The 22,974-nt window shown below is 39.7% G+C and overlaps 3 protein-coding genes across 7 annotated transcripts in view; 1 reads left to right on the top strand and 2 right to left on the bottom strand.

Moving 5' to 3' along the window:
- The window catches only part of LOC133634031 (arf-GAP with dual PH domain-containing protein 2-like), an 18,579-nt gene extending 5,392 nt beyond the window's left edge, over positions 1–13,187 (bottom strand). Inside the window, exons 1-5 of one of the 4 annotated variants that reach the window (XM_062026956.1) lie at positions 13,035–13,187; positions 12,852–12,961; positions 9,766–10,271; positions 4,862–4,987; positions 2,743–2,873 (exon numbers count right to left, since the gene is read on the bottom strand). In XM_062026956.1, coding sequence (XP_061882940.1) covers positions 2,743–2,873; positions 4,862–4,949 — 219 coding nt within the window. In that variant the 5' untranslated portion in view covers positions 4,950–4,987; positions 9,766–10,271; positions 12,852–12,961; positions 13,035–13,187. The remainder of the gene's footprint in view (positions 1–2,742; positions 2,874–4,861; positions 4,988–9,765; positions 10,272–12,851; positions 12,962–13,034) is intronic. The other 3 variants (XM_062026958.1, XM_062026957.1, XM_062026959.1) reach the window with 3 other exon arrangements.
- LOC133634030 (transcription elongation factor, mitochondrial-like) lies at positions 6,360–13,523 on the top strand. Its single transcript, XM_062026955.1, has 5 exons — positions 6,360–6,533; positions 9,784–10,277; positions 12,609–12,758; positions 12,827–13,005; positions 13,087–13,523. The coding sequence occupies exons 1-5, from the start codon at positions 6,491–6,493 to the stop codon at positions 13,367–13,369; spliced, it is 1,149 nt and encodes a 382-aa protein (XP_061882939.1). The 5' UTR covers positions 6,360–6,490; the 3' UTR covers positions 13,370–13,523.
- Positions 13,507–22,974, bottom strand: part of LOC133634029 (ATPase family AAA domain-containing protein 5-like) — a 25,394-nt gene continuing 15,926 nt past the window's right edge. Inside the window, exons 13-15 of one of the 2 annotated variants that reach the window (XM_062026953.1) lie at positions 17,319–17,881; positions 17,072–17,224; positions 13,507–13,716 (exon numbers count right to left, since the gene is read on the bottom strand). In XM_062026953.1, the coding sequence (XP_061882937.1) occupies positions 13,602–13,716; positions 17,072–17,224; positions 17,319–17,881 (831 nt within the window). In that variant the 3' untranslated portion in view covers positions 13,507–13,601. The remainder of the gene's footprint in view (positions 13,717–17,071; positions 17,225–17,318; positions 17,882–22,974) is intronic. The other variant, XM_062026954.1, reaches the window with a different exon arrangement.

The raw sequence follows: 22,974 nt of genomic DNA, 5'->3' as shown, positions 1-22,974 counted from the left end.
TCAAAGCGCTCACAGAGAAGTGGGAATCCATCATTCATTCACACCTGGTGGTGGTAAGCTACATTTGTAGCCACAGCTGCCCTGGGGTAGACTGACGGAAGCGAAGCTGCCAGTTTGCACCGGCACCGGGGGCAAGGGTGAAGTGTCCTGCCCAAGGACACAACGGCAGCGATATTGATGTCAAGAGGCGGGGAGCGAACCTGCAACCCTCAGGTTTCTGGCACGGCCGCTCTACCCACTGCGCCATGCCGAGATGTACGGGTACCCCTCGTGTTGCGTGGGCTCCATTTAGTGGTACGCCAAAGAATCACTTAATTAAGTGATTTAATTTTCTAATATCCAAACACAGTGTTGCTGTCGAAACTGCGTGACCAAAAATATTTTAATGTTGGTCAGTATGGTGGTACTTGGAGAACTAAGTGTTTTCTGAGATGGAACTTGGTGGAATAAGTTTGAGAACCACTGGTATAAGGTAAAACATATTATCTGGCGTTTTGTTTCGCAATATTATGCAAAAGCAACTTTTCTTACCTTCTGGTACCTACTGATCTGTATTTGGGATCTGCATAAATCCTGAAAAATTATGCGAGTCCGCCTTTGTAATCCGTGCCGACACCGTAGCCGATAAACTTCTTATTTTCCTCTATCTTTTTGTTATGTGACATTCATCCTCCGCTGTTGCCATTTCTAATATAAAGTAGTGTAAAGTTCTTACTTATATCCGTCAGTAAACTTGCCATGAAAGCGCTAAAACATACCGGTGTAGTGAGTTTACATTATTCACCCAAGGAATTTTAGTTATTAGAGTGCCGGTCGGACATTTTTTCACGGCACACATTTCCGGAGTTGTTGTTTCCGGATGAGAAGATGCTGCTCCGTTATTGATTGAAGTAAAGTCTGAATGTCATTAAAACAGTTAGCTCCATCTTTTGACACTTCTTCCACTCCCATCCTTGCACGCTACACCGCTACAACAAAGATGACGGGGAGAAGACACTGCCGAAGGTGAGCCACGTAAATAAGACCGCCCAAAAAATGGCGCATCCGGAAGCGACTGTCAGAAAGCAGCTTGAAGATGATCTGTAAAACATAATCTATGCAACATTTTGACCAAATAACCACCATCACATTTTATGTAGACCACAAGGAAGTGTTTTCAATTTAGAACAATTTTTAATAATATGACTCCTTTAATGTGCCCTATAATCCGGTGCGCCTAATGCATGAAAAAAGATAAAACATACATCATTCATTGGCAGTGCGCCTTATAATCCGGTGAGCCCTACGGTCCGGAAAATACGGTAAGTATGTCATATTATCACGAGTCCATGTTAAGTCACTGTAACAACTTTCTTTTTAACAATATAAAAGGGAATATCACTTTAGTAAATTATTAAAGGATATTATAACAACATAAAAAAATAATATTTGATGTAAATATGTATTATGTTAGTATCTATATTTAAAATATATATAATTTCAAACAATATATATATATATACATATAAATATATGTATATATTGGTATATATATACATATATAGATAATCATAATGTGTACATTTAAAAATGATATTACCGTATTTTCCGCACTATAAGGCGCACCTAAAAACCTCCAATTTTCTCAAAAGCTGACAGTGCGCTTTATAATCCGGTGCACCTTATATATGGACCAATATTGAGCCACAACAGGTCTCGCAACTACGGGATGCATAACGTGACCCCAGCCTCTACTGTAGCATCTATTCTATGCGCCTTATAATGCGGTGCGCCTTATAATGCGGTGCATCTTATATATGAACAAAGTTTTAAAATAGGCCATTCATTGAAGGTACGCCTTATAATCCGGTGCGCCTTATAGTGCGGAAAATACGGTATATATATTATAATACATATGAGATTTGTTATGTACTGGTACTATATTCAATATTGTTATTATCCACTAATTCATACTATACATAATATTTTTGTATATATTTTTTGAAATATAATTGAAATGTATATCTACCAAATGTATCTTGTAAATGTACTAATATTGCTTTAATATTTAATATAGTATATTGTATACATATAGATACATACATATACAGTATATTACATCATATTATTAGTATATATCATATTATGGAAACTACATGTATGATATAATCACTATATGTTATATTATGGCACTACATCTTTATACCAATAATACCATTTTGATACAAGCATGATCAAATATAATTCTTTATATGTATTTTTTTAAACTATAAAATAAACTGTGTTTTCACATAATTTTATATTGTAAATGTAATAACACGTGTCTAACTTTATTTAATGTATTATATTGTATTGCATTGCATCTTATTATGTATACTTGTAGAACATAACAGTTATGCATTATATCATGGTACTACAATTATGCCAATAATATATACATTGTGATAGTTTACCTGTAACAAAATTACATTATACTCATTATTATTTAATATAAACATGTCATCTATTTCATAATACATATACGGTATTACACATAACTAACATATTAATACATGGTATATTATTTTATTACGATGAGTTACATACATATAGTGATAATTTAACAGTATCATGCAAGTGCTGTAAATTGCATTGAATAAATAAATACATGTCATCGGGAAAAAAAAAATGGTTTCAGGTGTACATTGCAAGATTACTATTTGGGAAAATATTGTATATTTGTATTTGACTAAGTGTGTGTAAAATAAATACAAAAGTCCAAACCTCTACGAGGGAGTCTTCCCATAGGTCCAAGCGTATTGACTTCACTTTGCTGATGGTGGGCAAGTTCCGATGCATCCCTGAGCAGTGGACACAGAGAAACACACACAGAGTGTAGGAGGCCCAGCCAGGCTCTGCAAGCATAAACAATGTCAACTTTTTTAAGACAGGAAATAAAGAACAGAAAAAAGTTCACTTCGAAATGTTGTGAACTACAAAATTACTACTGCAGGGACATTGAACTAAACCGTTTTGGGGGCCACATTTCCAGGAAGCTATTGATCCCTTAACTCTGAGTTGTATTATGTATATTCAGAAGAACCAGCATCCTCTACAGTAGACATGTGTTTTTTTCCTATTTATTTTCTCAGAGTTAGAGAAGCGTTCTGCTGTTTTTAAGAATCTGCTGCAAAAATGTGAGTCTCAGTTTTTTTTAACCAAACTCCTTTCCATCCTTATCCTTTCCATCCTTTGTAACTGAGCTACTGTGTGGAACAACTTAGTGTAGACATGGCCTAAGTCTTTGTCTAAGAAGTATCCAAAGTGTGGACTGCAGCTTGATTTTTATTGGCCCGCAAAACATTAAAAAGAAAATAATAAACACATCCCGGATTAAAACACTACATAAAAACTATTTAAAAAATATGACTGGCCCAATTCCCCACAAAAATGGGACCTGAAAACCAACATGGCCGGCGACCAGAGTGTCTTAATGGTCTTTGATAATTTCCGTGCATCCATGTGTACAAATTTCTTTCAAGATATGTTACGTTTTCCAGTGTGCTGAAGCCCTCAAAAATGTGGTCAATTAGTTAGTGGTATTTACTAATATTAGTAAAGAATAGTAATAGTAAGATATCTAATACATCAAGTGAGTTATATTAGGCAAGGCAAGTTTATTTTAGAGCGCAGTTTGTATGCAAGGCATTTCAAAGTGCTTTAAAGATGCATAAAATGACAAGAAGGTGAATTAAATCATAAATAAAAATTAAATCATAATGAAAATAATCATGAATTAATCTAATTGGCTTTGTTTTCTATAATACAAAGCAAAGATGAGGATGTTTTGTTTAGATATTATCATAAGTTAACCTACATTGTATTGGTTATATCGTAGTATATTTCATGAACAAAATGTATGAAAGTGGCCATGCATACTTAAATTTTTATGTATGTGGCCATCGCTGGAAAAAGTTTGGACACCCTTGGCCCAAATGATGAAAAATAGAGGAGCTGAAAAGGAACCTTGAGGAACAACCCTAGTATAATTAAACAAGTTGAACAAATGACTACTGACTGCATCTGAAGTAAACAAGCTACAGCAACACCTTAGTTATATAAAGCACTTTACGAAAAAAAACATTGTAAGTGCCAAAAAGGAATGGACTTAAAAAGGTGCCTAGAGGAATGCCTCAGCTAATCCCAATAAAAGGGCCATTGTGGTGTTTTAGGAATTTGCTGCAAAAATGTTTGTCTCCTAAGTTTTGAACGGAACCCGGGAGCCTGTATGGTGTGATTCCCGGACCGGATTGGGCCCCTGGGCCGTGAGTTGAATTGAACTATAGTGTTTCCCAGGTATTCATTTATTTGTGGTGGACCACTCCAAAAACATTTGAACACATTATAACGAACCTGCATATCCGTTATTGTGAATTGTCATTATCGTAAGGCCGCTTCTTAACGCAGTTAATGCGCACGTAGCAGGAGGGATCTATGTTGCCAACTTAGCTGCGTTTTCTTTGTGGAATTAAAAAAAACACTTTTATTTACTTTTTGTCTCTCCCATAACCTTTTTAATCTCTCCCACGGTGCCCTTTACATGCTCATTATACAAATGTGGGTGTCATCTAGCACCTCCCGCAACAACCCCCACACCACAAATGGATTGCAGTTCTGTGTAAAATACTGTACTGTAAATAATACTTAACTTCTCATTCAACAACACTTACAAATGTATTGATACATCACAGCAGATCATAGCAGCCCCCGAATACCGTGCCAACATGCCCCCTGGTGGCCGTATATCTGCCTTAAAGCAACGACGATGCGCCACAACAACTAGTACATGAGTCAGTCGTTTACCTAGTTAAAAAAAATAAAAAAATAAAAAAAGACAACTCACCAGGAGCTCCACAGTCGGCACACGTGTTGTTGGAAGGCAGTCGCACTAATTCGAGTAAGATTTTGTTGTTTCTGTCCAAGTTGGCCATGGGTGAAGGCGCTGTAGCCTGCGTCACTTTCAGTCCTACTAAAGAGACATGACACAGATTTAGTAGGTGGGGGGAAAAAAAACATGTTTGCTTCTCATAGCCCAGTGCCCCAGCATTTCCTCTTTGCTGCGCAGCATCATGACGTTTATTGTTCTGCACACAAACGCTTCGGTCTCAAAATAACAGGGAAAGGAAGTGCAAGAGGCGTGTGATCACGTTTATAAAAGGGTCAGCTGTAAATGGTAGCTTAAAGGTAGGTCGACCCACATTGACTGACTAGTTCAACAGGATTGTATGTTTATTTTTGTTTTTGCAGTTTGCAGGAGTGTAGAGCTGCATACATAACATATTGTTGAGTAAATGTGTCTGATAGGGTCAATCAAAACTAATGTCCACTATTCACATTTTTAAAACTTTACATTGAAGTCTAAAAACACTTACTTCCACGTCTACAGTAGTCCAGTGTTTTTCAACCTTTTTTGAGCCAAGGCACATTTTTTGCGTTGAAAAAAACCCAGAGGCACACCACCAGCAAAAATCATTAAAAAACTAAACTCAGTTGACAGTAAAAAGTCATTGTTGCAATTGTTGGATATGACTTTAAACCATAACCAACCATGCATCAATATAGCTCTTGTCTCAAAGTAGGTGTACTGTCACCACCTGTCACATCACGCCGTGACGTATTTTGACTTTTTTGCTGTTTTCCTGTGTGTAGTGTTTTAGTTCTTGTCTTGCGCTCCTATTTTGGTGGCTTTTTCTCTTTTTTTGGTATTTTCCTGTCACAGTTTCATGTCTTCCTTTGAGTGATATTTCCCGCATTTACTTTGATTTAGGAATCAATAATATTTCAGTTGTTTTTATCCTTCTTTGTAGGGACATTGTTGATTGTCATGCCATGTTCGGATGTACACTGTGGACGCCGTCTTTGCTCCACAGTAAGTCTTTGCTGTCGTCCAGCATTCTGTTTTTTGTTTACTTCGTAGCCAGTTCAGTTCTAGTTTCATTCTGCATAGCCTTCCCTAAGCTTCAATGCCTTTTCTCAGGGGCACTCACCTTTTGTTTATTTTTGGTTTAAGCATTAGATACCTTTTTACCTGCACACTGCCTCCCGCTGTTTCCAACATCTACAAAGCAATTAGCTACCTGCTGCCACCTACTGATATGGAAGAGTATTACACGGTTACTCTGCTGAGCTCTAGACAGCACCGACACTCAACAACAACACATCATTTGCAGACTATAATTACTGGTTTGCAAAAAAATATTTTTAACCCAAATAGGTGAAATTAGATAATCTCTCACGGCACAGTGGTTGAAAAACACTGCAGTAGTCAACATAATGTAATGCAAGGACACGCCCTACCAATAGAGGGCGGCAGAGTACAAGCCAGTGCACATTCCGGAAAAAAAAGAAGCAAAGTTGTGGTTTACACCGGACATTTTAAAAGTGTCGGACAACAACTAGAGGACTTGTGTTATGACGTAAATAACCCCCAAATAGTCTAAAACGATAGATTATCCCCTTTTTATTGGCAGCTATGTGGGTCGCCAGGCGGGTTCTGTCGTCTGTAGCACACAGTCGTAAGTAGCGTTGGTGAATTGTTGTATTTTATTCGCCATTTGATTACATGTTTGATTGATTGAGACTTTTATTAGTAGGTTGCACAGTGAAGTACATATTCCGTACAATTGACCACTAAATGGTAACACCCGAATAAGTTTTTCCAACTTGTTTAAGTCGGGGTCCACTTAAATTGATTCATGATACAGATATATACTATCAGATATATACTATCATCATAATACAGTCATCACACAAGATAATCACATTGAATTATTTACATTATTTACAATCAGGGGTGTGGAGGAGAGGGGGGGGGGTAGGATATGGACAGCAAGTAGTGGAGAGAGAGAGAGATCAGAAGGCATAAGAAAAAGTAATTGCATTTGATTGTTTAAATTTGATTATTAGCAATCCAGGGAGGGTGTTAGTTTAGGGTTGTAGCTGCCTGGAGGTGAACGTTTATTGCGGTTTTGAAGGAGGATAGAGATGCTCTTTCTTTTATACCTGTTGGGAGCGCATTCCACATTGATGTGGCATAGAAAGAGAATGAGTTAAGACCTTTGTTAGTTCGGAATCTGGGTTTAACGTGGTTAGTGGAGCTCCCCCTGGTGTTGTGGTTATGGCGGTCATTTACGTTAAGGAAGTAGTTTGACATGTACTTCGGTATCAGGGAGGTGTAGTGGATTTTATAGACTAGGCTCAGTGCAAGTTGTTTAACTCTGTCCTGTATGTATGTGGGAATTTTTTGCTAAATCGTTAAGTAGCTGCCTCTCTAAAAACTGAATGGAATGGAACCATAATTAATGTCAATATTAATTTCTTTATAATACTTTAGTGCTGGGCCATTTTCATTATAATCAAATGTTATAGGTCACAAACGAGTCATCAGTAATGGGAAAGCTACTTGGAAAATGCTGTAAGCTAAACTACAAGTTACTCTCGATTAAATGTAACTAAGCTAAATTGTAACAAACTACACTACAAGCTAAACATTAAAAGTAGCTTCCGACATCAACGCTGTGGGCCCACATGTACAATATCAATGTTAATGGAACTGAGAGTGTATATTGTAGCGTCCCAGAAGAGTTAGTGCTGCAAGGGGTTCTGGGTATTTGTTCTGTTGTGTTTGTTGTGTTACGGTGCGGATGTTCTCCCGAAATGTGTTTGTCATTCTTGTTTGGTGTGGGTTCACAGTGTGGCGCATATTTGTAACCGTGTTAAAGTTGTTTATACGGTCACCCTCAGTGTGACCTCTATGGATGTTGATCAAGTATGCCTTGCATTCACTTATGTGTGTGTAAAAGCTGCATATATTATGTGACTTGGACAGCACGCTGTTTGTATGGAGGAAAAGTGGACGTGACGACAGGTTGTAGAGGACGGTAAAGGCAGTGCCTTTAAGGCACACCCCCAATATTGTTGTCCGGGTGGAAATCGGGAGAAATTCGGGAGAATAATTGCCCCGGGAAAATCAAGAGGGTTGGCACGTATGTCTTAATGTGTGTTCCTACATTATATGATTTTGGTTTACATAGTAAACAATTAAAAACTAAGGTTTTAGGCATTGTTTACTCTAAATGCATACATTTGTTTAAATATGGCCAAGGACACGCATTATTGTGGGTTTCCTGCAGGTCATTTTCATTACTAAAGGAATAATCTAATCTGCGGGAGTGAATTTCTCTGCCATTTTCAAGTGTTTTTTGGTTTTTCTTGAGTCGTCAGCTTGAAGCTGTCTCGGACTCCCTTGTCGTCATGTGACATGACTGAGTGACATGACTGTCATGATTTTGCTTACTAGTTACTTGTTATCTTGCCTCTGATTAGCCAGTCCGTAATGTTTCACCCTAACTTTAGCTAATTATGACTCATCATACGAACACCAATTAATCAATCATGGATTTTCACCCTTTTGTATGGATGTTCTCATTTATCCAAGTCATTGTCCATCCATCCATTTTCTACCGCTTGTCCCGTTTGGGGTCGCGGGGGTGCTGGAGCCTATCTCAGCTGCATTCAGGTAGAAGGCGGGGTACACCCTGGACAAGTCTCCACCTCATCGCAGGGCCAACACAGATAGACAGACAACATTCACACTCACATTCACACACTAGGGCCAATTTTAGTGTTGCCAATCAACCTATCCCCAGGTGCATGTCTTTGGAGGTGGGAGGAAGCCGGAGTACCCGGAGGGAACCCACGCAGTCACGTGGAGAACATGCAAACTCAACACAGAAAGATCCCGAGTGCAGGATCGAACCCAGGACCTTCGTATTGTGAGGCAGACGCACTAACCCCTCTTCCACCGTGCTGCCCTCTAAGTCATTGTATTTTGTCCATATTTTTGGGGGGCCTGGATTTGCAGGCCATTTTCTGTCTTTGTAGCTTGTAGCTTTGATGTAAGCTACCTAGCTACATGGGTCTAAAAGTAGCTAAGCTACAGGAAAAGTCACTTGTTAAAGTAGCTAAGCTAGCGCCAAGCTACTGGAAAATGTAGTTAAGATACATGCTTAGCTACATTACTGCTAGTTGTAGTACTGTAATATAGTAATTAAAAGTAGAACTATGTTGCTTGTGAATATTCTCATTCTTTCAGGTAATTGTCCTCAAAGAGGCATTGAATCGATCGCAACTGGACTGTTAGATTGTCTTAAAAGATTGTTTAATACCAGGGATCTTCAACATTTTCCAAGGCAAGAACCCCTAAACAGAGAGAGATGGAGTGGGGATTCCTATTTATAAATACTGTATAAAATTGTGTTTTAAATTAAACCGGTCCTAAAGGTACTTTGTTATTGTGCAATACTAAGATATTCAAATAATACAGTATAGCATTGCTAATTACTATCTGAAAACTGGTGCTGATAATTGCAAGCTAGAAATTATATGCTCACCAGAATATGACGATATCATTATTCATTAATATTTTTATTTTAAACCTGCAAGTTACAGTGAGTAGGGTGGCCATGCCAATGCCGTTTATAAACTACACAACAGTGTGTTAGATTAATGTTGATGTGTATTTAAAGACATTCAAATTTCACCACAATCCATTGTGGTAAACATATTAAATGTCTAATCAACCAAAAATTTCACGACCCCCATGCAGCACCTCTGCGGACCCCCTCTAGTTAAAACAAATCACAGCACATCATAGTAACCCCTGAATACCATGCAGATATGCTTGTTCCTACACAAGCCTGTTTGCTAAAATTGCATTGAAAATGTTATTTCAGAGATTGTGATCACCTTGTGTTACCTGTGCAGGTCAGTATGCAGGTCAGTCAGGCTTGTTCCGACGCCCTCTGCAAGGCTGTCTTCTTGAGACGGAGCTGCGCTACCTCCAGTGCACATGTTGCTGGACGAGCAGAATCCCTGTAGCCGGGGTAGAAAGCCTAACCGCCGTCATCTCTCCGCCGTCCCCTGGGTCCTGTGAGGAAGAGGAGCACGGCGCCGTCTTGGACTCCTGCTACACCACCGAGCAGCGAGACACCATCTTGCAGCTGCTCAACACCGCCTCAGTGGAGGAGCTGGCCGGCGTCAAGCTCCTCAGAGGACGCAAGTGCAACAACATAGTGGACTACAGGAGCAAACACGGACCGTTTAGGACCTTAGAGAGTGTGGTGAACGTACCGCTCCTGAAGCACAAAAGCGCAGTCATCGTGTTCGACTCCATACTCAACCCGGTGAAGAAGGAGAAGAAAGTGCGGGCTCAGTTGGCAAAGTTCATCAGGCCAGAGGTGGACAGGTCCTGGCTGGAGGCAAGTGCTGATTAGGCCTGAACCAACAATGCATTTTGCTGGATGATATACAGTATATTGTTCCACAAATTATTGCCGATAAACCATATTATTGTCAGCATTATTTTGAGACCAAATTGAACACTAATGTAATATTAATAATAATAATAATGCAAATATTCCCTTCCAACACAACAATTTTTATTTCTCATTAGCTTTTCTTTACCATTGTAATTGGAAGGCTTTTTATCATCCTAAATAAGTAAACAAACAATAAAAATACAATTGAAAATTTCAGTTCAATAAATATTAAACATCTGAAAGTGCAGTTTTTTCCTTAGTCGAAAAAAATGGCTCAAGTGGTTTGTTAGATGAGCTCATGTTCCTCACTCAGTTGAAGCCGGAATACTCCCACACCTGACATGCAGCCTTGCAATCATCTATTTTCCTCCCAATGATTGTTACCTCTCTATCGAGTCACGATTAGTAGGCTTTCTCCCGTTTATTAGTGGATTTATTGACGATTGGCTAGGCGTAGTCCTGATCAGTCTTCCAAGACGCGCCGATGCTGGATTTTGGAAGTATAGCATAGGTGTTTATGGGATTACGAGCTTCCATACTGCTAGTTGGCGAAGCAAATGCCCCAGTTAATGCCAGAAGATTCGACCTCCGGGTTTACTTGCTAGAACTAGCTTATAGCTAGAGATAGACATAACTTAGTTTTTGCAACCATGGGAAGGAAAAACATTAGTGTAAAGCACAGGGATTAGAAGAAGTGGATGATATAATGATGAAGGAAGAAATTAATTATCAAAAACATGACCAAGTCTGTTGACTTGGTGGACCATATAAAGCAAAATAAGTCTAACTTCACAAAGGATGGTAAAATATCTAAACAGTGGACAATTATACATCCAAATATGGAGAAGCTGCTGATGGTGTGTTTGAAAGAAGCAGCTGGAAGGGGTTAAGGTAGAAATCTGGGGCCGTATTTATCAAGCTTCTTAGAATTACTCCTAAGAAGTCTGCTAAGAGTTGACTTAAGAGTAAATAAATTATTCGCTGAAAGCTGCACTTAAAAGTTAGTTATCAAGCGTCTTACTCACACTTTCAGCGAAGTGTAGGACTGAATCTTAAGTGTCACACTCAGAGCTGAATTACGACATTACTATGTGCCGTAAACGGAATTTTAGGTGACGTCATTTCTGTGTCCATAGAAATGACCAATCACGGAAGGGAATCCCTTGTCTAAGAATAAAGAAATATCTTAGAAATATTTAAGTGGACAATGGGAGTGTATATGTTGACACTAAACTACAAAATAATACAAAACAAACTAGTCCCCGCTCGCACTCACGCTACCGCTCCCTCTCTTCTCTCGCCCACACACTCACTGACGTCACTTACCTCACATGCTGTCACCTGTTAAAGGGCCACACACACACATACGCTACTCTCATAACATTTTCTTTCCAATTCATTAATTAGGCAACTAATTTGAAACTGGTGTGGGTGGCTCTATATATACTAGCCCAGTGCAGCCACATGCAGAAATCAACATGGAATCGAAAATTCTTAAATCTGTGACAAAAATAATACCTGCTCTGTTTAAACTATACCGTTTGATCAGCTGCTCGTCATCAAACAAAGCCAGGACATCCTTCCGCTCACTGAACGTTCGCGCACGTGTCTCTCGCCTCAGTGCCATCCCCTGCTGGCAACTCCTAACCTCTTAGGGCACCTCTGAAGGTCTCTTAAATATCGTGGAGAGTAGGAGTGATTCTTAGACTTAAGAAAGTTGATAAATAGCTTTTATTCTTAAGTTTGAGAGTAGGACTACATTTCACAGATTCTCAGGACTTAAGTGTAAATTGGCACTCTAAGACGCTTGATAAATAGGGCCCCTGCTCTCCAAGGTAAATGCTGTACAATATTATTACATTAATTCATAAAAATACTGTAGTTGTTACTAGTACATTCTAATAGATTGTTTTTTGTATACATTATAATCTAAATGTTTGTTTTGAAAGTGTTAAAAAATTTGGTATTTCGGGCGGGGGCAAGCACCGATTAAATTCATTTCAATTCAGTTCAATGGGCTACGCTGTTTCACAATACATGTTTTTCGAGGTAAACTGAATCAATTAAACCCGTATTCCGAGGTACCGCTGTATAAGAATCGCTCTGTTCAATGCATCACAGTTGCATGCCACAACTGCAACTTTGTTGATAAGCATTGCTAGATAAATTATCTCTGGAATTGTGACTGTTAAATTAAACATGAAAAGTAAAAGTGCAGTCATTTGTGCTGACCTAATAAATGCAATGTGTGTGTTTGTGTTGACGAATTAGGACGCCAACTCCGTCGTGTCACTAGTGTGTGCAACTAACAGAATAGCCTGGGCACATGTGGACAGAGGCATGACTGTGCTGGACTGGCAGCACCATGACTGTCCTAACTTCCTAAAGGGGGCGTACATGGCTTCCTCCTACCTACATGATGTGAGTCTGATTTAAGTTTTAATTATTTTTTTTGCTCTGTGTTAAAATAGTGTTTTTGTACTCAACAGGTGTCAGCAGTGGTGTCCCTCTTACCTTCAGCCGACTTCTACATCATTGAGAAACCATCCATCTCTGTCCAGAACACCGCTTTGTTCCCAGTTATGGCCCACCTGAGGACAGTGGAGGCCATGTTGTTCGCTCTCCTGGAGCCCAGAAACGTCCCGTCAGATTGTAACATTCCTCCCAGGTTTTTATGCTTTTTTACAGTTTACGTACACAGTCTTTTTAGAAGGTTGGCATTGTGGCCTAACCCAACCTCTCCTTACAGAGTCCTGAACATGATGCGCACTGCCGTGGGACGCCACTTCGGACTGATGGTGGGCGAGGCGCGGACCAGCGGGGCTCAGGCGGTGCGGCGGTTGATGACGGAATCAGTGACGCAGAAATCTCCGCGGGTAAACATTCCGCCGGGTATGCTGGTCAAGTACAGGGACTCGTTCCAGATAAGCAACATCAGGAAAGGAGCAGGGGGTGAAGAGCTCTGCGATGCGCTTTTGCTGTCGGTCACTTTTTACGAGCTCCTCAGCAATCTTCCAGTTAGCGTCCGTTGATCTGGCAACACACACGAGAGACGATCTTATCGCTTTGGAACGTTTCTACTTAACCTGGAAGATGCAAACCACCGTTTGAACAATCTTTCTTTGGTTTCTGAGGTATACTCAGTACAAAAAGTAATAACTATCAGTACTTGAGCTGTTGAAATAAAACTTTTTATTTATATTTCATGGTTGCACATCATTTAATCGGACTGTTTAGAGAAAATAAATATTCTATATACTATAACTAGTGAGGTAGTTTGCTTAAATTCGCCAGGCTTTTGCTGGAGAAATTTTCTGCCATGAGGTGTAAAGTTGACTTGGAGAGGCCCAGGTGTAAGTTGTAGAGGTAGTTCAAACACCTAATACGGGAGAAGAGGAGAAATTATCATTAATAAATACAGCAAAAAGACATTAAAATATCAATTTCCTCATACAGTCGTCTCTTGCCGTATTACGCTACAAAGCTTGCGGCTTCATTGTATCCTAGATGTTTTTTTTAAAAGCATATTTTACATATTTTGGCCTAAATTAAGCATAAAAATGGAACAAGAGATTAATGTATAGTTAACACTACTCAACTGCAGAGTTCCAGGGGTGTATTTGTACAAATGCATTTTATATTGTAAGATGTATCCATCCATTTTCTACCGCTTGTCCCTTACGGGGTGGTGGGAGGTGCTGGAGCCTATTTCAGCTGCAGTCTGGCGGAAGGCGGGGTACACCCTGGACAAGTCGCCACCTCATCGCAGGGCCAACACAAATAGACAGACAACATTCACACACTAGGGCCAATTTAGTGTTGTCAATCAGCTTATCCCCAGGTGCATGTCTTTGGAGGTGGAAGGAAGCCAGAGTACCTGGAGGGAACCCATGCAGATCCCGAGCCCAGGATCAAACCCAGGACTTTCGTATTGTGAGGCACACATACTAACTAACCCCTGTTGCACCATGCTGCTCATTATAACATATAATACAATGCAATTGCAACCAATGCAACAGCTCTTTAAACGCCACAGTAAACACAAAGGAGGCGTCTATTTGAGGTGTGGTGTTTATTAATTTTATTTGGAAAATGACTATAAAAACACCTAAGCACTTCTCATATATGGTATTCCCTCCTCTACCACGACTTCCACAGTGGATTCGAGTCGTATATTTTTTTTTTTGGAAGGAAAATTCTCTATTTTGCTTTTTCGACCTCGCACGTTTCGTAGACAATTATGTGTGGCTTGTGTTCGCTGTAAGAAATACACTTGAAGAGGAGCCTTTGGATGATTCGTAAATGTTCTGCTTTGCCGTGCAGCACTGCACTCATCATGATTGTCATCTTCTTAAAACAAAATACTTTATTTGTACTGCAGAGCCATCACTCAATCTTATCTGGTAAGTACACATTCTGGGTTTTGATTTTATTATTTTATTACTGTATGTTTTCATTTTGCAGTCACGTTATTTGATTTTAAACATACTTGAAACATTCTTGGGTAGGTTTAAATGCATGTAGAGAGTTTGGGAGAGTTTATAAAGACTTAATCTTGTGTTTAAATCGGATAATTGCTATTTGGTGGATTTTCACTCATTGCTGGTGGTTATAGAACCTAACCCCAGTGCTGAAGGAGAAAATACTATCTAGAAATAAGTTGTCAAATTGCGACAGTGGTTTATACAGCCGACGTTTTCTACTTCAGAACTACAGGAATAAAGATCCTGAATATACAACTTTAACACAAAAAAGTAGAAGTATGGAGAATCACTAGTTAACAATACCACCCTGTAATGCAGACCTGGGCATTCTGCGGCCCGCGGGCCGCATCTGGCCCTTTGTGCGTCCCTGTCCGGCCCGCGTGAGGCCAATTATAAATTACAAAATAAATTTAAAAAAGTATATATGTCGAGTGTGCAATACAACGGTGCTGCTTTTGTTTTGAAAATCGTTATTTGTATTACTTCCGTGTGGACGTATGCGTGATTGTGAGTGAATGTGAACAGCTGCAATTACAAAATAAAGTTGAAAAAACATCTATGTCGTGCGCGCAATACAACTGTGCTGCTTTTATTTTGAAAATTATTATTTATGGGCGTGTGTCCGTGTGTAACCTGCGAGTGAAGGTGCACATGCAGCGACAAGTGAGGCACGGTTTACACCCGAGACGCTAAAAAGAGAAAAGTTGATGAGGAATGCCGTGTTTTCAACAAGACATGAACTGCAAAGCAACGTCCCCTCTAAGGTGCGTGCCTGCGCAATTGCGCACTGCTCAAGCGTCCGCTGCGCGCAGCAAGTATATGCCGCGCACCAAATCAAATCCCATCTGAATTCTGAACAAAATAAACATATTTATTCTATGTAATTTTGCAATGCAACTTTGAGTGACAGTGACAACAAGCGGCCCTAATGGTGTTCGTCAACACCGTTCAATTATTGTAACGTCTATCGAGATGCTTCGAGGACAGGAATTATATCGATCACTTTATTGAGCAAAACTGTTTATATTCGGACATAACCACACCAAAAACATGAGTAAAACAATTCTATCTCGAAAAACTAGTCATTTTCTGCCGTACAAACCAGGCCAAAACCAACTTGTCATCTGTCACCAACATGCATAGCACTAAACCACTGGTGCGTTTATGGCCACACAAAAAGTCGGACAACTCAAACACCACATAAAGTTACACTATGACTCCTCAGTCATACGTGTGCTTATTTTACTGTCATTTATTATTAATGTTAATTTATTTATATTAGTCATGGAATGCTGTTACAAACACTATGTTGAAGTATTACTATTATTATTAATTATTATTATTATTTATCTTACGGTATACATCAAAAATAATATTGAGCAAAATTTAATTGAAATATTGTCGATGTGGCCCTCCAGCAGTGCTCGGGTAGCTCATGCGGCCCCCGGTAAAAATTAATTGCCCACCTCTGCTGTAATGGGACTGTACTCCTTAAAGGGGACCAATGATAATTTTCGTCTTTTCTGACTTAAATAAATGTTGTTACAATGTTGGATACTTGTGTTAAAAAAATTAAAATCATAATGTTCACGCATTTGGTCGTGAGCTTGCACGTAGTTTTGGATGTTTTGCAGTCTGTTTCGTTGTGATGTCACAGCATTTGGACGTTCTTATTCGGACATTAAAATTAAGTAAAGCTATCAGCCAAAGAGGAACGGAGCTTTGTATTAGGCCAGCTGAGTTTGAGGAAACACAAAGAAAGTTAGGATAATGTATTATTTTTAGGATAATAATATCATGCAGTGACATAAATGCTTCTAAAAGCTTTTTATGTAGCTATGAATCAATTGGATCGTGTGCGGGTGTAGCTAATATTGTGACAGATAAAACTATATAATGTTTATTAAGTTTATTTTCAACAGTGTCTGGGGGGAAAAAAAGGGTTACGTCTTTTTCAAGATATAATTTTAAGAGTGTACTTTTTCAGAAGATAAATTATGAGACTTATTGAGAGGGTGGGGTGTGGTTTCATTTGCAATCAGGGAACGCCTCCACAAACATCTTGCAGACAGACCCAAAACACAAGTAATGAATGTGACCATGGAGTAAAATTTACACCAAAGCATATCCAATACATAATATCTAGACCACCGGGAAAGGTTTTAACTTAGATTAAAATGATCATAGTTCCCCTTTAAAATCAGCATGGATCAGCTACGTGGACTAAACACGCTCTTATTTTTCCCATACCTGACTGGTTTGTCACCTTGTTGCCTCGAAGAGCGACTGATGGAGCGGAGGGCTGGCATGTAGTCAACGCATACCGCCTGTCTGTTCCCCTGCAGGCTGAAGAACCGACTGTTCAGCACTGCCCGGCTCAGCCTGTACCTCCTCTGGGACACACTGGGCACAGGCAAATGTTGTACAGTTTCAAAACAAGAAGATGCTTGACTATTTTTAGCTGGTGTTGGCTACAACGTGAGCTACAAACACTCACACTGGGTCACACAGAGGCCGACTGGTGAAGCTCCAACTCACGTCACCTTGTTCCCGCCTGCATGTCCCAGCTTCAGTCCGACACCCCAAACCCTCCACGGCTGACCGAATCTCCAGCAGGCTTTCCTGGCTCCGACTCCATCCTTCCTCATTCTCGCTCATTTCATCCAACGAGCCATCTTTCACGTCAGCTCCAGTCCAAACAAACTCTCTTGTGCGTGGAGCTGCTGCTGCTACTGTGTTATCCAAGTATGACATGAGGTCAAAGAATTCAGCAAGAGAGTTCAAAGTTTGAAATTCTGCTTTTGGTGCAGTTTGTCCACTTCTCTGATGTGCTGTTGCCCTGAAATATGAGGAGATTTTTTGCGCTTTTTGTGTCAAACTGGAGCCTGTTACCATCCTTTTCCTAAACCGAGGTGGCTTGGCGTCTGTTGCTGTGGGGACAGCTGTTCCTAAGGGGGCCCTGATGGCCACAAGCAGCTCCAGGTTGGAGTAGAGCAGAGGTACATTTCTTCTCCAGCTCTCAGTTAGCTTGTTCATGTGTGCTTCAGTCCATGACGAACCCTGCAGAAAGATATTTAACGCAAGAGCTGCCTTTACAAAAGAGAACTTGTACGCCACTCCAGTCTTGTGGGTGGCAGTAAAAAGTATTTCAACGAAATGTAGGACTTCTGTTCTGTGTTTCAAATCACATACTTCTGTACAAAACCCAAAACCAGTGAAGTTGGCACGTTGTGTAATTCGTAAATAAAAACAGAATACAATGATTTGCAAATCATTTTCAACTTACATCCAATTGAATAAACTGCAAAGAGAAGATATTAATTGTTCGAACTGAGAAACTTTTTTTTTTTGCAAATAATCATTAACTTAGAATTTAATGGCAGCAACATATTGCAAAAAAGTTGGTACAGGGGCATTTTTACCACTGTGTTACATGGCCTTTCCTTTTAACAACACTCAGTAAACGTTTGGGAACTGAGGAGACCAATTTTTTGAAGCTTTTCAGGTGGAATTCTTTCCCATTCTTGCTTGATGTACAGCTTAAGTTGTTCAACAGTCCGGGGTCTCCGTTGTGGTATTTTAGGCTTCATATTGCGCCACACATTTTTAATGGGAGACAGGCCTGGACTACAGGCAAGCCAGTCTAGTACCCACACTCTTTTACTATGAAGCCACGCTGTTGTAACACGTGGCTTGGCATTGTCTTGCTGAAATAAGCAGGGGCGTCCATGATAACGTTGCTTGGATGGCAACATATGTTGCTCCAAAACCTGTATGTGCCTTTCAGCATTAATGGTGCCTTCACAGATGTGTACGTTACCCATGCCTTGGGCACTAATACACCCCCATACCATCATAGATGGTGGCTCCTGAACTTTGCGCCTATAACAATCCGGATGGTTCTTTTCCTCTTTGGTCCGGAGGACACAATGTCCACAGTTTCCAAAAACAATTTCAAATGTGGACTCGTCAGACCACAGAACACTTTTCCACTTTGCATCAGTCCAACTTAGATGAGCTTGGGCCCAGCAAAGCCGGCAGCGTTTCTGGGTGTTGTTGATGAATAGCTTTCGCTTTGCATAGTAGAGTTTTAACTTGCACTTACAGATGTAGCGACAAACTGTAGTTACTGACAGTGGTTTTCTGAAGTGTTCCTGAGCCCATGTGGTGACATCCTTCACACACTGATGTCGCTTTTTGATGCAGTACCGCCTGAGGGATCGAAGGTCCGTGATAGCATCGCTTACGGGCAGTGATTACCCCAGATTCTCTGAACCTTTTGATGATATTACGGACTGTAGATGGTGAGATCCCTAAATTCCTTGCAATAGCCCATTGAGAAATGTTGTTCTTAAACTGTTCGACAATTTGCTCACGCATTTGTTAACAAAGTGGTGACCCTCGCCCCATCCTTGTTTGTGAATGACTGAGCATTTCATGGAAGCTGCTTTTATACCCAATCATGGCACCAACCTGTTCCTGATTAGCCTGTTCGCCTGTGGGATGTTCCAAATAAGTGTTTGATGAGCATTCCTCAACTTTCTCAGTTTTTTTTGCTTTTGAAACATGTTGCAGGCATTAAATTCCAAATGAGCTAATATTTGCAAAAAAATAAAGTTTACCAGTTCGAACATTGAGTATCTTGTCTTTGCAGTTTATTCAATTGAATATCAGTTGAAAAGGATTTACAAAGTTAAGTTAAAGTACCAATGATTGTCACACACACACTAGGTGAGGTGAAGTTTGTCCTCTGCATTTGACCCATCCCTTTGTTCACCCCCTGGGAGGTGAGGGGAGCAGTGGGCAGCAGCGGTGCCGCGCCCGGGAATCACTTTTGGTGATTTAACCCCCAATTCCAACCCTTGATGCTGAGTGTCAAGCAGGGAATCATTGTATTCTGTTTTTATTTACGATTTACACAACGTGCCAACTTCACTGGTTTTGGGTTTTGTTCTTACACCTTTTTGAGTGGATTAGTGCAAAATGCTGTGCGATGTCAGGACGCACTCAAAATGGTCAAATTGGTGAGGGCGCAGGGCTAATAGGCGTCTCCTTGGGTACCAAACCTTATAACTGTAAAAACGGAAAGAAAAACTAGCGGGTAAATAATATTGCGATTGTCATTTCCGATACATGCGCTCAGTTTGGAATAGCGCTACACTTTCAGAATTTGCTCAGTGAACTGTGAGTATTGAAGTGTACTAGGGCAGTGGTCCCCAACCTTTTTGTAACTGCTGACCGGTCAACGCTTGAACATTTGTCCCACGGACTGGGGGGGTTGGTGCACTAATTGTAAGTGTATCTTGTGTTTTTTTTATGTTGATTTAATAAAAAAATAAAAATAATTTTTTATTTTTTTTATTATTTATTTTTTTTTAATTTTCTTGTGCGGCCCGGTACCAATTGATCCACGGACCGGTACCAGGCCGCGGCCCGGTGGTTGGGGACCACTGTACTAAGGAATCGGAATGTAACAATAAATGGTATTAATGATAAACCACCACAATCTTTGGTGGCTGCAGGATTAGGTCTATACTTTTTGATATGGTCCTGCTGGCTTCATATGGCTGGGATCTTTAGCTATCACTGTTTGCAGCTGAGTGTGAAGTGACTCGGATGAAAATTAGCACTTCCAAGTCCGAGTCCATGATTCTTGCCCGGAAAAGGGTGGAGTGCCATCTTCAGGTTGGGGACCAGATCCCGCCCCAGGTGTAGGAGTTAGAGTACCTCGGGTCTTGTTTACGAGTGAGGGAAGAGTGGATCATGAGATCGACAGGCGCAAAGCTCTCAATTTAACGGTTGATCTACGTTCCTATCCTCACCTACGGTCATGAGCTTGGGGTTATGACCAAAAGGACAAGATCAGGGTTACAAGCTGCCAAAATGTATTTCCTCCGTCAACAGGGCTCTACATTAGAGATAGAGTGAGAAACTGTCATTCAGGAGGAGCTCAGAATAAAGCCGCTGCTCATCCACATCGAGAGGAGCCAGATGAGGTGGTTTGGGCATCTGGTCATAATGCCTCCCTCGGGAGGTGTTTAGGGCGTGTCCGACCAGTAGGAGGCATTGGGGAAGATTCAGGACACGTTGGAGAGACTATGTTCTCCCATCTGGCCTGGGAATGCCTTGTGATCCCCTGGGAAGGGCTGGACAAAGTAGCTGGGGAGAGGGAAGTCTGGGCTTATATGCTTAGGCTGCTGCCCCCACGACCCAACTTCGGATAAGCAGAAGGAGATGGATGGATGAATAAATGGAAGGATGGATGGATAAACACTATAAAACTCAGCACTGTTTGTATTACCGTTTTACATTTTATTAATTGGAAAGCCCTGATTGAAAACTGCACTTTGATAAACTCACAGGTCAATAATACTGCTCAATTACTGGAGAAACAAGCTCGAAAGCAAATGGTTAGCTATCTATCTTTACTGTTAACATCAATACAAGATACATTAACATGTTTACCTATTAGGAAACGACATACTCCAATCTAAACTTGTATAAAAACAACTAAGCTACTCAATTGTGCGCACTGAACCACTCAGAACAGAGTGATAGATCTATATCTATGTTGTTGTGAAGCCCTTTAAGGCACTTGTAATTGCAATTATGTTTCCGAGTAAAGAACAACAGCCTTCCAGTTTGTATTCTTAGCTTATTTACATTATGAGGAGAAAACTATCATTTACGGGGGATATTGATTTTTGAAATAGGTCAAGTAAAATAAAATAAAAACACAATTGTATTTCAGTTTTAGGAGTTAAATGATGTACCATCCTCAGTGATGAGCTGAACACATGTTGTTTTTTGTTATGGTTTTGGAGACCCTTGAAAGTTAATTTTTTTTTTTTTTTTTAACATTATAAAATATAGTAACAATTACTTTCATCTTTTAACGTTGATGTTCCAGGTAAGTTAATGTTCAGTAATTGTATATCATAGGCCAATATAAGCTTTGGCTTCCGCCTATTCTTTTTTTCGGTCATTCTTTTTCTTTTTTGTTCTGTGTGTAAATGTGTATGATTGTTAATATGTCTAATTTACTGTTAAACTGCTCACACAAATTGGTTGATGGTTGATTATATGACCAAAATAAACTTATTTCATTTATTCATTCATTATCTATCGCACTCATAGTTTTATTCCATTTTGCATGTAATTATTCCTATTGATTTCTTCCCATTTCACTCAAACAACTAAACAAACAAATAAACAAACTTGCAGCTAACCACAATCAACAGCATACCATTTACGAATACCTTCATTTGTCACTTTCTCATCTTTTCTCCACTTTCGTTTTCCTTTACAAACAACATCCTGTATCCATCTCTTCCTTACACTTCACACAATGTTTCTATTTTCTGTTCTCCTAGAAACCATTCACATAACGTAAGGTTATAAACATCCTTTTCCCATATTTTCTCAAACCATCCTCTTCACCCTCCTTCTGGTTTTTCACCTGCTCTCTCTTCCTCTCTCTCTCACTTTCTCTCCTTCTCTCACAATACAAACACAATAATCCAAAATAATCAGTCTTATAAAATAATTTTAGCTTTAGATATGATTTAGGGCAGTGGTTTTCAACCTTTTTTCCCAGTAAAATAAAGAAATAAAATACAGCATAATGTCATCATTTTCTGATTTATTAGATTGTATAACAGTGCACCATATTGCTCATTTGTTGTGGTCTTACTTGACTTATTTGGACAAAAAAAAACTATATAAGAATAACTAAAACGTTTTAAAAATTAAACAAGTGATTAAATTATAATCAAAATTTCTATACATATAATCAATCATCAACCTTCTTTGGATATTGTAATAGAGATCCACCTGGGCTCGTGAACTTAATTCTAAATATTTATTTTGTTGAAGAATTATTCTTCTATAATTATATTTATAAAGGATTTTGAATTGTCGCTATTTTAAAATATTTAAAATCTCAGGTACCCCTTGGCATACCTTCAAGTACCCCCCTTTTTTGTCCGGGCGGAAACACCATACCCTCCTTTGAGAACTACTGGTTTAGCCTATAAAAAATCCTTTGTCTCATACATCATTACACTGTACAACTCCTCTTTGGGGGGGCTAGGATGACAGGGAATGCAAAACAATAACAGTGCAATACTTTTTTATATCATGGTCGTTAATGC

This window comes from Entelurus aequoreus, linkage group LG18 (assembly GCF_033978785.1).
Source record: "Entelurus aequoreus isolate RoL-2023_Sb linkage group LG18, RoL_Eaeq_v1.1, whole genome shotgun sequence".
Lineage (NCBI taxonomy): Eukaryota > Metazoa > Chordata > Actinopteri > Syngnathiformes > Syngnathidae > Entelurus > Entelurus aequoreus.
The sequence above is the reverse complement of the archived record's forward strand: the minus strand, read 5'-3'. Positions and strand labels throughout refer to the sequence as shown.

What these genes read in the sequence shown, in the direction of transcription:
- LOC133634030 (XM_062026955.1), top strand. Translation starts at nt 6,491, where the DNA reads ATGTGGGTCGCCAGGCGGGTTCTGTCGTCTGTAGCACACAGTC. An exon ending in GTCGTCTGTAGCACACAGTC is followed by an intron (nt 6,534 to 9,783) that starts GTAAGTAGCGTT and finishes TTACCTGTGCAG; the next exon opens with GTCAGTATGCAGGTCAGTCA. An exon ending in TGGACAGGTCCTGGCTGGAG is followed by an intron (nt 10,278 to 12,608) that starts GCAAGTGCTGAT and finishes TTGACGAATTAG; the next exon opens with GACGCCAACTCCGTCGTGTC.